Raw genomic sequence first — 13,951 nt, forward strand, 5'->3', positions numbered from 1 at the left:
TTCTCTTGTTCGGTATTACTAAATATTTTGGTTTATTTTTATTTTAACGTGAAAAAAATTGGTCCCTTTTTTTTCTTAAATTGCGAAACCCGCTTACAAAGTCGAATTTCATCTTACGTGCTCGCGATTTTGTATAAGTATAGGTGTATAACTTTTTGATTGGAGCAGACTGTATTTCCGTTTCAGCGTATTTTACACATAGATTATATTTTTGATATCCATCGTTTTTTTTTTTTTTCGCAGAGACAAGGCTGCATCCACGGAGAAGAACTACCCTACGTCTTCGGCGCTCCGCTCGTCGGAGGTCTCGCTCACTGGCCGAGAAATTGGACAAGGGGGGAACTGACACTTTCAGAAAGCGTCATTCTATATTTCACGAATTTCGCACGAACCGGGTAAGCTGAATATCCACAAAAAAAAAAAAAACCCTTCGTCTTGTTTTTTCTCTGTCCCATTCCATTTTCACTTCTCCCATTCTGTTTTCGGTTTTTCTAGGAGTTGAAATTTTCAGCACATCATTGCAGCGATATAATGTCAAACTCTCTACAACGGTAGTTGGAAATTGAGCGTGAATTTCGCTGAACCCGATTAGTTTACGAATTCGTGAACGATTTGACTTTCTTCGATTCCTCGTGAAAACCAGCGCATTATTGTGCTTCGCTTATAACCGTGAAGCGCCTACCGTAATATTTTATACCGTATCACATGCATATTGATATCGAGAAATCAGTGAGCGCGACGTCGATCCTCCTGAAATGCAAATGCAAAATGTAAAACGTAGAGCGAACACAGCGTCCCACGGGACTAAATTCACCTGCGGCAAAAGCAAACCCTTTCAATCTATTCGGGTATATTTTATGCGAGGTGAATGTAACATACATATATATATCGATATAATGTACATTATAAATATGTATACGACTCTGAAACCTTTCGATTGTTGATGGAGATCTTCGTTCTCCGATGATTCTTATCACTACCGGGGAACTTATTTCACGAACTATTTTAAACTCGCAATTTTCAAGTCAATATTTCACTCGCTCAACAATACCTATACACATATGTATATAGCTTCCTCAGTCGTTCGATCCGCTACGATTGTACATCGACCGCATTAATTTATACAAGAAAACGAAGAGGCGGGTAATTATTTTTCCGCCTCTTTTCGATATTCATGAATTAATGGAGTCGTTGATTCGTTTTTCCGTACGTTCTTCCGACTCGTCGGGAACTTGAATATGCAGTAATAGGAGAGAAAGGCGGGTATGCGCCCTGATACTTTGATTCCGGCCGTACGGCAGCCCATAAAATTAGCTTACGTTCAATGTTTCGTAATCGAAATGTCCCCGTGTACTTAAAGTCCAAACAATAATGCAATGCTACGTGAACGGTACGAACATATTATACGTGTAGTTTTGCATAAACGAACACATGGACAGATACGTTACATGTATACAGATTATATGCACAACGTAAAAGCTGCATTGCGGCGTCAGAAGTGCTCGCCAATTCCCAGTTTACTTTAATTACAATTCGCAACTTAGAGAGTCATGGCCCGAAGCTTCCGATTTATACCCATTACTGTACTGCACCTTTCCGTATTTATCAGGTAACTACATACATGTGATTCTCAAATTTTATACTCCACTCTACTTACAATTAGCGGAAAAAAGAAATTTCTCAATCAACGGAGTCGAAAATTTTTTTTCTCTTTCGGTTCGAAACTTCCACTTTTCCGAATGCGACAAACACAACTTACAGCATATACCATACCAGGGTTTTTCTTCGTCGATGTAAACGCTCGTTTATACGATTGACTTTCCACTTACGAGTTTCTACATAGTTTTTCATTTAATTTTTTTCCGCCTCTTTTCTTTTTTTTTTTTTTAATTTTTTTTTGCAACTTTTCTCATCACGCGATTTATTGTATGACCCTCCTTATCCATGCACAACGGAATAGGTATATACTAATCTTTTTATCTCTGGGGCCCCGTGTGCTGGGATCAGGTACTTTCTATGTAGATGAGAACGGACTAGAGGAGAAATTTTCTCGAGTAGATTTTTTGAAAGTTGAGTATTGCTGGGAGATCTAGTAAAAAATGAAGATGAGAAAAAATGAAAAATCAACGCACAGCGGAGTTTAGGGTCGAAAAATATGAGATGTACAGACCGATAGGAGTCGACGAGTGGTCGATAAGCCGAAGATCATCGGCTTATTCTACACCGAATTGTAATCCTATACCGCGAACTTTTTTCTGGATTTTATTATAGCAATCTGATTTATTCATTTCGTGTGTCAGAAACCCCAACGAAGGGACACCGGAACCTGGATCCTCTGGGTCGAGACCGGAGCGCACGAAATTGAAAAATATCGAATGGACCGCCTACGAAGCTGTCCATAAAAAATACCTCAGTATCGGTGAGTCGCGAATCCCGTCCGATTGAGCTAATCAAAGATTACTACGGATTATCTCAAGTTGGATCGGTCGATTATCTCGCCATTGTTTCACATTGCAGAGATAAAATCAAAGCTGAAAAACCACTACAGAGCTCACAGACTGTCTTTTTGGTTGAACCTGGTTCCTGATCTGCACAAACCGGGATCGGACGACGTGCCTCGTTCTCATCATCTACTCGATGCGGAACAGGTGAGGATATCGCCTGGAAATAATTATACTCGTGAAATTACGGATTGCAATGATCCGGGGTAAATAGGAACTGCAAATTTTTGTACAGCGAAACGGGTGGAAAAACAAAGGAGTGATATGGAACTTATTTCCTTATCCCGCATCGTTTGGATCCTGGGTTAATTTATGGTTGTTGATACAACGGTACAATTTAACTCGCGTGAAATTGGTCGTCCAGAAGCTAGTTAATGCAATATAACTGTCACTTGATTAGAGCCAATTGTTCTCTCTGTACACGAATTGACCCTGCCATCTACCACGTGCACACGGGCAATGTACATCCGCATTGATCGAGACACCCTAAGCTCCAATTACCTCGCACACGAAACCAAATAGCCGCCGCTCCTTCGCTTTATCTCCGTTACGATGAGAGTCAGGGGCTCTTCGCACCCCGAATCTACCGTCATTTATTCATTTCTCTTGTCAACGAGATAGGAATTGCTACAGACTTTTTTTTAGATGAATTTTCGCACGTGATAACGAAAAGCGCGCTCGAGGATCATTAGTTCGGAAAAATGGAAAGTCATCGTCATGTGGCTATTGAAATCGATTTATTCTAATGTTTTCTCTTTCAGGTGCCCCCTCGGATAATCCAGCGATTACCAACAACGGTTAGACCGACAACGCAGGAAGTGACGACGGAGAAGCCGCACAATTCATCGACCACTAGTCCCAGCGAGCTAGCTTTCGAAGAAACCACATCCCAGCCCGAAGACGGTTTCGCTGCGTATTCGACAGCATTGAGTGTGACGATAGCGATCGGTTGTAGTCTCCTAATTCTGAACGTTTTAATCTTCGCCGGTGTTTACTACAAACGTGATAAAAATCAGCACAATTGTCCAAAGAAACGTCAGGAGAACGGTCAAATGCCGAATAATATTTGCGGTGAGCTCGAAACTAAAACCGAACGACATCACATTCAGCACATACCTCCCCCGGAGTTCGCCGACCTTCAAAATAACTCGTGTCACGTACCGATGCCGCCACCGCCGCCTAAAAACACAAAACCCGGTAAACAAGGACCAAATTTAATAATTAGTCCGAATCAATTGCAACAAGAAAGTATGGCCATGGTAGGGAGTGGCGGAACGCTCAAAAAAGGTCACAATCACCAACAGATCATGGAAGAATTGAGGGTCTGACTTTAGGAGGAGGGAGAGTGCGAGGCGGCCAGGGTTAGGCGACGAAAAGAGAATTATTTTTTTGATCCAAAATGAAATTTATGTGAGAACACTTGTGAGATTTTTGAGTCCGTTTTTCAGGGAACGGGACATTAACCAGGATAGGAAAGGAGTTTATCCCGTCCGCTGTGAGATTTGCTTTTTCTTCAATGTCCTTCCTTGTTTCTGAGCAGTGAAAGAAAAGATGAAATAAAATAACGACGCCTAACTCCATTCTGTCCACAAAACGTCCTTCCAAATCTAATAAAAATACGTATTTTTCCTCGACGATATAAAACGATGAAAACCAACAAAAAAAAAAACTCTTTTCGAAAAATTGAAAATAATGAAGAACTATACATATAATTTTGATTGATATGAATAAAATTAATCGCAACTTTACGATTGCAGTTGATACGTTTTGCTCGCCCTCTGCCAAAATTCACTTTGAAGTAAGGACTCGCAATGCGTGGTACGTGGTCATTTTCGTCGTGTCCCGAACTGAGTATTTTATCATATTGCAATAATGATTACCGGATTTTTAGAGTATAGTGAGTTTGTTTTTCACAATTTTTCAAATAATCACATAAAACGAGTGCAATATATATCGCAATTCTAATGATCACTGATTGATTAATCATCGATACGTCAAGGACACGACGTTGATCGTTACTAATTTGATATCGACACAATTTATGGCAGTCGGATTTTTCGTATTGATCTGTGATAATACATAAAATAAAATAAAATAAAATAAAAGGATAAAATAAAATGAAGATAAAATAACTAAAACGAGGACTGACTTGATTAGTGAAAATGTTCACGTATTTCATTCTGTTTTACTCTTTTTTATAGGAAAAGAAAAACAAATTGGTTCTGAACATTTTTCCGCGATCATATTCTGTGTTTCAAAAATTTTACAGACAATGAAATAGCATTTTTTTCTTCTTTCTTTCGAAAAAAAAAAAAATCGATAAATATCTTTCCAACTACTGCCAAATATATAAATTCGATTATAAACAAATGTATATGTATATTATACTGTCCACATGGCGTGTGACTTCAATTACGTCTATTTCTATTATTATACAAATAATTATGAGAAGAATAAAAGTTCATTAGCTAGACGGTCGATTCACCAACATTTTTATAATATCAATTGAATGTATATGAATGAGAGGAGAAAAAAAAAAAGAAAAAATAATCATTCTATATTATTAATTAACATGGATTATTTGTATAATTATAAATCGCTGTACTAACTATTTTCATTAAAAATAGTTGTGGGCATAATAAAATACTATGTATAATATAAATTCAACATACTTATTAGTCGTTATTCGAAATGAATAAACGAACTAAAAATCTTGGAACGTTGCGATGAAAAAAGACTAAAACCAAAAACGAAACTTCCTGAGTGGACGCAAAATGAAGAAAAAAGATATCCGAGTGTAAATTGCAATGACGAACATTAATCAAGTACGAGATACCGAATCGGTTTTAATGAGCGCCTAGTGAATTAACATATACATATATACATGTATAGTTCTATTACGTACGTAAAATAATATTAATAGTAAAAAAATAATAATAACATATTGCGCGATGCGAGAAACAAAAAAAAAAAATAAGTGAAAAATTAAAAGTTATAATTGTTACCAACATGATTTTAATCAGAACTGTTGATATAGTGACATTGTAGATTGACGATGAAAAAAATTTTTAATAATGAAAAAGGGAGATGAAATAAAATCGAAGAAGAAAAAAGTTATGTAAATATAATTGCCACTGGAAAAAGATAAAAATTATATGTAACGAGATTTGTGAAATATGTGAGAGAGATGTAGAAATTGACAGATATGATGTATAGATCGATGTTGTCGATCTGTATTCTCGGGTAGTAAAATCAGTAGGGATAAGAAAAACAGAGAATGGGAGTGTTTCGAAGAGCAACGGGGTCCGCCATTATTGGCAGTCCCTTTCATGTGTTGTGCTCTACTTCGAGAACTACGCATTCGATGGATTGTTATTTGAAAACCAAAAATTGAATAAACGATAGGCGTAAATATTGTAATACATATATATTTAATGAGTATGAACTTGAGAGAAAAAAAAAAAAACAAGAAAAAAAAACATTGTAAATAACTGATATCGTAATAAAAGTATATTATATTATTATTATTATCAATGGTGAAATGAAACAAGCAAAATAATAATAATAATAATGATAAATAAATAAATAAATAAATGATCTGAAATAAATTAAATAAGAAATTTGAAATGTTAATTTTGGAATATTAATTATGTATATTATATTATGAATCACCTGCAGAAATCAAACAGCTCATCTGTATGGGAGAATATAATAATAATAAAATATATCCGATTATTATATATATTTATAGATGCATGAAAGTATTTTCCGCACAGTGAGCCGATTCGAAATTCGAAACCAACTGACCAACTCAAAATCGACTACTCTGCTTTTCAGTTGATTATAATTCATCATGAAAATTATACGTACATCGTGGAGAGTGCGTAGGAATGGAAAAGAAAAACCTATGAAGAAATCAATGAGCTGCATAAAAAATGGACAAAAAATTGTCCGTTTACCCGTGAAAGGTATGTAAATATTTTGTTCAAATCGAACAAATTGAGTGCCAGCATGATTTTTATTTGTTCAAGTTATGCATGTATTTACGTATATCTATTTTTTATTTGCCGTAGCTTTTCTATATTACTGCAGAGGGTTTGGAATAAACGAGATTAACTAGCTCATCGTTTGTTTGCCAGCTAGGGGGTCATTTCCGGTGTCTAGAACATCCGGACTGCCGCGCATTTCCGGTAAGCCTACGCCTACTATATCTCGATATACACAACACATCATAACCGCCGGCGGATGATGACGTTTCTGCGAATGAAAAGAAAACTGAATATTAAATTCATGTTTCCGGTTTCAAACCATCCAGAACAAAAGATTAATCGTGAAACGAAACATCTATTCGAAATTTAAGCTGCGGATCCGATGTGAAAATATCATCTCGAGCGGGACGAGGTTTTTATTATTCCCATATAAAAACTGGAGAACCCAGAAATATCTGTCGATTTATTTTTCCACAAAAAAACATTATGTGAAAATGAATTCAGGCTGATTCGGAAGGGCGAGGTTTTGAAAATGTAAATTTTCACGCGAACCTTTCCATGTACACGCCACCTGTATACTTTTGTAACACTCGTATGCATACATATAATTGTCGCGGCACTTGATTCATATGAATGTCAGCAACCGCTTTTAGAAGGATGTAAAAGAGATTTTTTTTATTTTTTTTTTTCGTATAATATCGTCCGCCACCGTACGCGCAATTCTGCTTTCGTTTCTTCATCTCTTTCATCTCGATCGCTAAAAGTGACGTGCGTCTAATTTCGAATATCACGAAGCCCCATTCAATTCTTCTTCGTAATTCTTTTTTTCGTTTCTGCCCCAATTTTATTTTTTCGTCCAGCGCGAGAATTGATTTTCCATAGAGAGCTCGGAAGACGTCTGCACACCGTATTTTGAAGAGATGCTAATCGTCAGCCTGCGAGGCGGTTTTCAATTGTTCGGTATGTCTATATAGGTATATGTATACCCTGTATAAAATATAGGGAAATTACGTCTAGGCGACGAGAGTTGAATAAAATAGATTTTGCATCGCAAAAGGTGCAAGCACTGCGAATGCAATTGAGAGGGTTGCACTCGCGCGTCAGCAAGGGGTTATTTTTCTTAGGCATGCTCATGTAACTCTGAATAGCATCGCTTGCGAATTTGAAACTAGATTCAAGTAGATCCTTTCTTCATTTTCTAGTCTAAACACTGCGAATATAGTATATACGTATGCTTGTATACGTTAGGTAAAACTGTCGCACGGGATAGCGCCCACGTTTCACCGATTGTTTCACATCGCGTATCGAAAACGTATACCGATTTCCCATATAGAATAAATTCTCTGTCAAAATCAGTTGTTAGAAAAAAAAAAGGATACCGCAATCTTTTTCCCGTTTTCAAATTTCCTGGATGATTACAATCGGCAGCGGTCAGAGAATTTTATCGACGATCTCCGTTCGATTTACTTTAGAAACCCTTCGTTTTCCACAGTGAACCGGAATATCGTCGACGTTACATGTTACACAGTTCCAGAGGGTTGCGCAATCAAGTATTTCATTCGGTATGATACATTGGAAAAAATGAATAAATAATCTTTCGGTCGATATGGAGGTGAACGATTGATGAGCTCTACTTGGCTCAAAGTCGCTTTCGGCAGCGAGCTCAAAGTTTTCAGCTGAAGAAATAACTTGAACGACGATTAGCAATTTTCTTGAGCCAAAGCTGTTTTCGAGGTGAAATGTACGAGAGGTAGATAGCCACGGAATAAAGTAGTGTAGGGCGGAGGGCACCCATGGGTACGGTTAATCGTGTAAAATCATTTCTCTTTAGAAACTTTTCAAAGTCATCCTCGTTGCCAACTGGCGAAGCGGTCTCGGGGAAGGAGAAGAATTTTAAGTTTCGTTAAGTAAGATTGATTCTCGCCTTCGGGGATTACAAATTCGTCCCTGCGGCTCTCCCGCGAGCTCTAAGCCTTTGTAAATAACCTCCTGCCGGATTGTTTGATTTGAGTATCGCAAGGTTTTCCTTTTTATTTTCCTTTTATTTGATTTATTCATTCGTTTATTTTATTTTATTTTATTTTATTTTTTTTTTGCTTTGTTAACGTTACCAGCTTCGTCAAACAGGATTCTGTTTGGTTTCTTTTTATTTGCTTTTATTGTTTTATTGTTTCATTTTTTCTCCTCCTTTCTTTGAATCTCGGGATCGTCACGTCTTTGTAAGTCAAATGAAAAACCGTATAAATGGAATAGTCTTCAAGCTCCCATTACTCGTTCGTACGATCTAATTTGAACTATAAACTACTCCGACCACAAGAAAATTTATAAAACTCTTATGAACCCTCTTCTACATGTTCACCTCATAATAGTTCATAAATTTCAAAAAAAAATAATTCGTGATTTTGAAAAATGATAAATATTTATTCAAAAAATCTGCTTACACGTCATGCATACGTAAGTATACCTGTATTATAATACTCTTCCATTGCAACCATTTGTAGACGGAATATCTGAGGACAGCAGCTACAAGAGACAGAAGCTTTTCCAGATTCTCCATCTAGTTCATAAATGTATTCCACCCTGTCAATTGGAAAAGTTAGCAGCGAGAGATGGCGACTAGATTGAGCAAAGACGTTATAAGAGGGAGGTAAGAAAATCCAATTTCAAAGAAAAATACAATTATTTTTTTGCGGGAACGTAACCACGAGATAAAAGAACGAAATGAATGAATAAAAAAGAAAGAGAGAGAATCCTCCAGATTTGTACGTACATCATTTTTATGAAACTGATGAATATAACGTTCGGCGAATCTACAACGCCGCAAGTAACGTTCTTCATTTTAAAATCTTTCAATTTTTGAGTCTGGCATGCGAAATATCGGACTATGCATTTGAGAAAAAAACTTAAAAACTCTTCAAACGGAAACGATGTCTCAGGCGATGAGTCCAAATCGAAATTTTTTTTCTCGTTCGAAAGCAAATATTGGGAGCATGAAGTGACGTCGACATTCTATCACAATAATTTATTGGTCACATCATGATCATCAGGTTTTTACATACCACAGTTTGACCTGATACGATCTCACTGTTATCAAAGATAAAGGTATCTCAAAAATATTTTTCACATAATACAATATGGTATATAAATCTGTCCCTATGTCTAGATATTGAATTGCTTCGTCAATCACCGTGTAAAACTAACAATAAGAACTAATTGTAATCCTAGAGATTTATACTATTCGAATATGAGGTTCTCCACTTATTGTTATTTCTTGTTTCATTTTTTATCTTCTAAACCGAACACTCGCGTTCCCAATTCCGTGGCAGTACTGGTTCCCAAATTTTGAACAACGTGTCTATCATGCATGGTCCTGGACAACCGGGTACATTCATACTGTGGGGCTCAGTTATCTCCGTGTTGTTCAAATACAGTATCTGAAATTTGAGAGGCCAAATTTGCAAAAACGAATTTTCGGAACCAGTCGTAAAAGTATGCAGATACAATCGAGTGTCCGATTGATTCTGTAAAAAAATTGAATATTTGTACGAGATTTTTAAACTTGAGACCGCAATACCTTGATCTCGTGATTTTGTCCACCTTCGGCCACGTGCAATTCAAATATGAGAGATGCGCCGTGTTCTGGCTTTAATAATTCCTCGGTAAAACCCATCGCCCTCAAAGTATTGACCAGCGTTGTATCATGGGCGGAGTAAAGATACATTTTGTGCGTGTCCGTTCCGTTGCGACGCATCACCATCTTTTCCAAAATCTCTTTTAGTAAGTTTCCTGTGAAAATAATGAAATAATGAACGATAAAAATATGGCAATTCAAATATGAAATACTCTTACCTCCTCTGAGACGTCTTTGCGTCAAATTGCTGGTGAATAACGCCAAACTTTTTGCTGCTAGTCCTCTCATTTTTTCGTCGTAATACTTCAATGCCCATTTAGGCAGCTCTAGGCCATGTTCGGACTGAAAGATCAAATTTCATCGCGTGAATAAATGATCGATGCATGAATAAAAAATTTCAATTCACACTTAATTGGGGTTTAATTAGAGTGAGCCTTCCTAAATCACCTGTTGATATCGTCGAATAATTGATTAATTCGCCCATTGGATTAATTGACACAGTTCGTTTGATAAATGAGAAATAATTTATTATTTATATACATTTATGTTGTCGAGTCGAATAATTATTTTACATTGTGTATTTAATGATCAGGGAAACTGGGATTAAACGGTCCGTTTTATAGACTAATTTATCATTTTCTATAGGGCTTAAATAACCTGCATACCCCCCACGGAAATTCATAGCTTCACGATATCGTTCTAATTTAACTGTTCCTGTCTAATTACCCTCGCAAGTAATCTACGTAATTAACACTTTATTCCGTTTAGTTTGATGCTCTAAATTATGCGCACCGTAAAACAAAAGCGAATCTTTAAACTCTGATGGGTATTTTATCGATTATTAAAAATGTAAAACTCTCTCACCTCAATTTCCAAAGTATTAAAAAGAAGCTCGACGTCCAATATCGTCTCAATCTTATGTCCGGTGTAAGTAGTCAATTCCTTGCACATAGAAACAAACGAATCGTCGACAGTTTTTGAAAAATTCAGGTAGGCCTGCGCGAGCTCTTTGTCAAGTTTTGGACATGGTGCCTTGGAAACGATCAGCTACGCGAAAATAAAAAATAAGGTAATCTGACCGATTTCGAGGGAAACTTTTTTCGAAAAAATTACAATACATCGTTCACCTTGTCGATGTTTCTTGGTATACTGTGAACGGGAATCGGACGCCAAGGTAGACCAGGTATGAAAAGATCTTCTTCCGTAGGTTGATAAAGTGCTGCCAAAAGTACTTGGGCCGACATGATACATCTGTCTGCGTAACTGCTGCGCACCAAAAGATCTGTACTTTTATACTTATTTCCTAAAAACGGTCCATACATCGCGCGTAATCTTTCACCCAAGGTGTACATCTGGAGCATTCCTTTCTGGCACAAGATAAAAACACAGTTTTGAGTCGCATAAATTTTCTTTCAAAAAATGTTAAAAAAAATTAAGGTTTATATTCGCGTTCGTACGTATGATATGATAAATTACCAAAATCGAACCTTAGTCAAAGCACCCCAACCATCCGGCCAATCATAATCTGCCCATGGATCATTTGGGTAAGTTTCCGTGGGATTTTTATCGCCGTGTCGAAAAATCTGAAAAATGATTCACCGTGTACTGCCAGGGATATAAAATAATCAAGGAGTCAAGCTCATTCAAAACTTTACTCACAATCGCTACTTGCTGTAAATTGTTCACTGTTTCGGCTGCAGAATTAGCGAATGCGGTGTAAGCCAATAAAACGCATCCTATAATTGCCGCGGTAATGGCAACCGATACGCAGATCCCTCGACGTCCCGATCTGCAACTGTTCCTCAAAAATCCTCCGCGGCTCTCCATCTCTTCGCTGGAAACAACGAACTTCGTGTAATCACTTTGAAACCAGAAGAAACAAAAGAAGTCGTGTACTTATATGGCAGAGAAAATAAGTCTAAGGTTCGTATAATTTGAAATCAGATCTGAATCTTCGTTTGTTTGTTTGACGCCAATTAGAAGAAGATAAGCCTATAGTCTACGAATATACACGTCGCACGTTTCACTGGGGTTTCCTTATTTTCTCTCTGCTGCAATTGACTTGGATTAAATCCGAACTTTTCCAGTACAAATTTCACTAACTGATATACCTTATTCCGTTAGAAAAATCGAATAGAAGAAAAAAAAAGATATGTTTGATATGAAACAAAAAATTTGAACGAGACTATTCTTCTCATAATTAGAGCGGGACTTTATTTATAAGATGGATAGTTTATTTCTGTAACACAAACTTGTTAATTGATTTAGTTATCTTACGACCTTTCTACTTCAATTGGAATAGCCAAATACTCTTCGACTTTTTTCTCATTATCCTGCATGTTGTTGTTTTTTTTTTTTCATGCACAGTGCAGCACGTTAGGATTCAGTTTCATAGCAGAATAAATAGCATCGCTTCTCCGCAGAATATTTCACCCCCAATTTCACCACTTATTCACGTGCGTCGCAATTCAACGCGCGCAACCTATGCAACCGCGCGCACCCATTTCATATTTTGAACGAAGCGTGCTCGATGGCGAGGGTTGCAAATTTGAAACATCGGCGTAAGGTCGATATCGAAACGAATATCTTATATTATTACGTTGAGAGTTATCTGAGATTCTTGGAAATTATTCCGAAATCTTTTCCATTCAGAATATAAGCACCCGATGAACAGTCGTGATGTACACATATTTTTTATTCGACAAACGAATGGTTTTTAAAATGACATCGCCAACAGCGAATAAAACATTGATCCAACCGGTGATTTATCGGAAAAAAAGAGCAGCTGTACGTGAATAACGTTCCCGAGACGAATTATTTTTTGAATTCAACCGCCTCGAACGTTGCTGTATTTTGAATGGCAACCGTTGTAGCGGACAATCAAAACTCGTGATGTAATCGTCATTGAACGATGAAACGATGAAAAAATGGTGATCGTTATAACTTCTCTACCGATGCACGCTACGATTATTTCTACTACTCACGTGTATTTATTCCAGGGTTCGAATTCAATTTTTCGTTTATTCCAATATCAACGAAGGATCTGCGACTCGTCAATCACACTTATCTGAGACACTTGTGCGCATCGCTAACATCAATAATCGCTGGTCGAACGCACGCCTATCACCGCCACGGTAACGGACATGATGGCGTGGCGTCTTCACGACCAGACTGCGGTTCTAGCATAGTAGAGAGAGCGTGAAAGGCCTGAACGTACACAGACGATTACTATGACGCAGTGGGAGAGATAAAACTGCGTTTCAACAGTTCGAGGCAGGGCGAATGCAATCGACTGTTCGACTTCTTTTTTATATCTTCCTCTGATATAAAAATAGCGAAATGTAGATGTACATGGTTATACTTGAAGATGGCAACTTTCGTTTGTTCCTTTTTCTGTGAATTCTTTCATTTTGTTCACTCTGTTTTTTTACTTTTTCATCACTCCGTTGGACAAATTATACAAAAACATGCTACGTAATAGCACCGAGCGCCTGACGGCAGGAGACTCGTTTAACACGATTGATTTTCTTTTCCCACGTAGAGCTAAAGCATGAATATTTGAAATTATAAGTAATCCTTTAGCTTCAACTTTCAGATAATGCATTGCAGAATGAGAAACGATAACTGTATCAGGAATCCCGAAAACTCTGTTGAAGTATATTGATGAAAAAACGCGAAACTTTTTCTCCGCAGAACCTGTTTCACCGAGGCGGCCCATGTCAGACAAAAATGATGGAACAATTCACATTTATCTGGGAGATACGGCAAATCAACAAACTTGAGGACAACTCTTTCAGAGCTGAAAATTATTCCTCTCTATTTGAATCGAA

At 37.2% G+C, this 13,951-nt stretch overlaps 2 protein-coding genes across 3 annotated transcripts in view; one reads left to right on the top strand and one right to left on the bottom strand.

Moving 5' to 3' along the window:
* Positions 1-6,243, top strand: part of LOC105683330 (neuroligin-4, Y-linked-like) — a 211,845-nt gene extending 205,602 nt beyond the window's left edge. Inside the window, exons 8-11 of the mRNA XM_048651547.1 lie at positions 244-395; positions 2,301-2,419; positions 2,518-2,648; positions 3,263-6,243. Of these exons, the coding sequence (XP_048507504.1) occupies positions 244-395; positions 2,301-2,419; positions 2,518-2,648; positions 3,263-3,829 (969 nt within the window). The 3' untranslated portion in view covers positions 3,830-6,243. The remainder of the gene's footprint in view (positions 1-243; positions 396-2,300; positions 2,420-2,517; positions 2,649-3,262) is intronic.
* Positions 6,244-9,497: 3,254 nt separating this feature from the next.
* LOC105683331 (lysosomal acid phosphatase) lies at positions 9,498-13,309 on the bottom strand. 2 transcript variants are annotated; one of them, XM_012395867.3, is made up of 8 exons: positions 13,106-13,309; positions 11,781-11,955; positions 11,609-11,704; positions 11,249-11,488; positions 10,986-11,168; positions 10,340-10,463; positions 10,065-10,276; positions 9,498-9,924 (listed from the first exon to the last, which is right to left on the bottom strand). In XM_012395867.3, the coding sequence occupies exons 2-8, from the start codon at positions 11,946-11,948 to the stop codon at positions 9,781-9,783; spliced, it is 1,167 nt and encodes a 388-aa protein (XP_012251290.2). In that variant the 5' UTR covers positions 11,949-11,955; positions 13,106-13,309; the 3' UTR covers positions 9,498-9,780. The 2 variants fall into 2 exon arrangements, with proteins under 2 accessions (XP_012251290.2, XP_048507505.1); XM_048651548.1 differs by lacking the exon at positions 13,106-13,309 and adding an exon at positions 12,402-12,475.
* Between the last annotated feature and the right edge of the window lie 642 nt (positions 13,310-13,951).

Source organism: Athalia rosae, chromosome 3 (genome assembly GCF_917208135.1).
Source record: "Athalia rosae chromosome 3, iyAthRosa1.1, whole genome shotgun sequence".
In the NCBI taxonomy this organism is placed as follows: Eukaryota; Metazoa; Arthropoda; class Insecta; order Hymenoptera; family Athaliidae; genus Athalia; species Athalia rosae.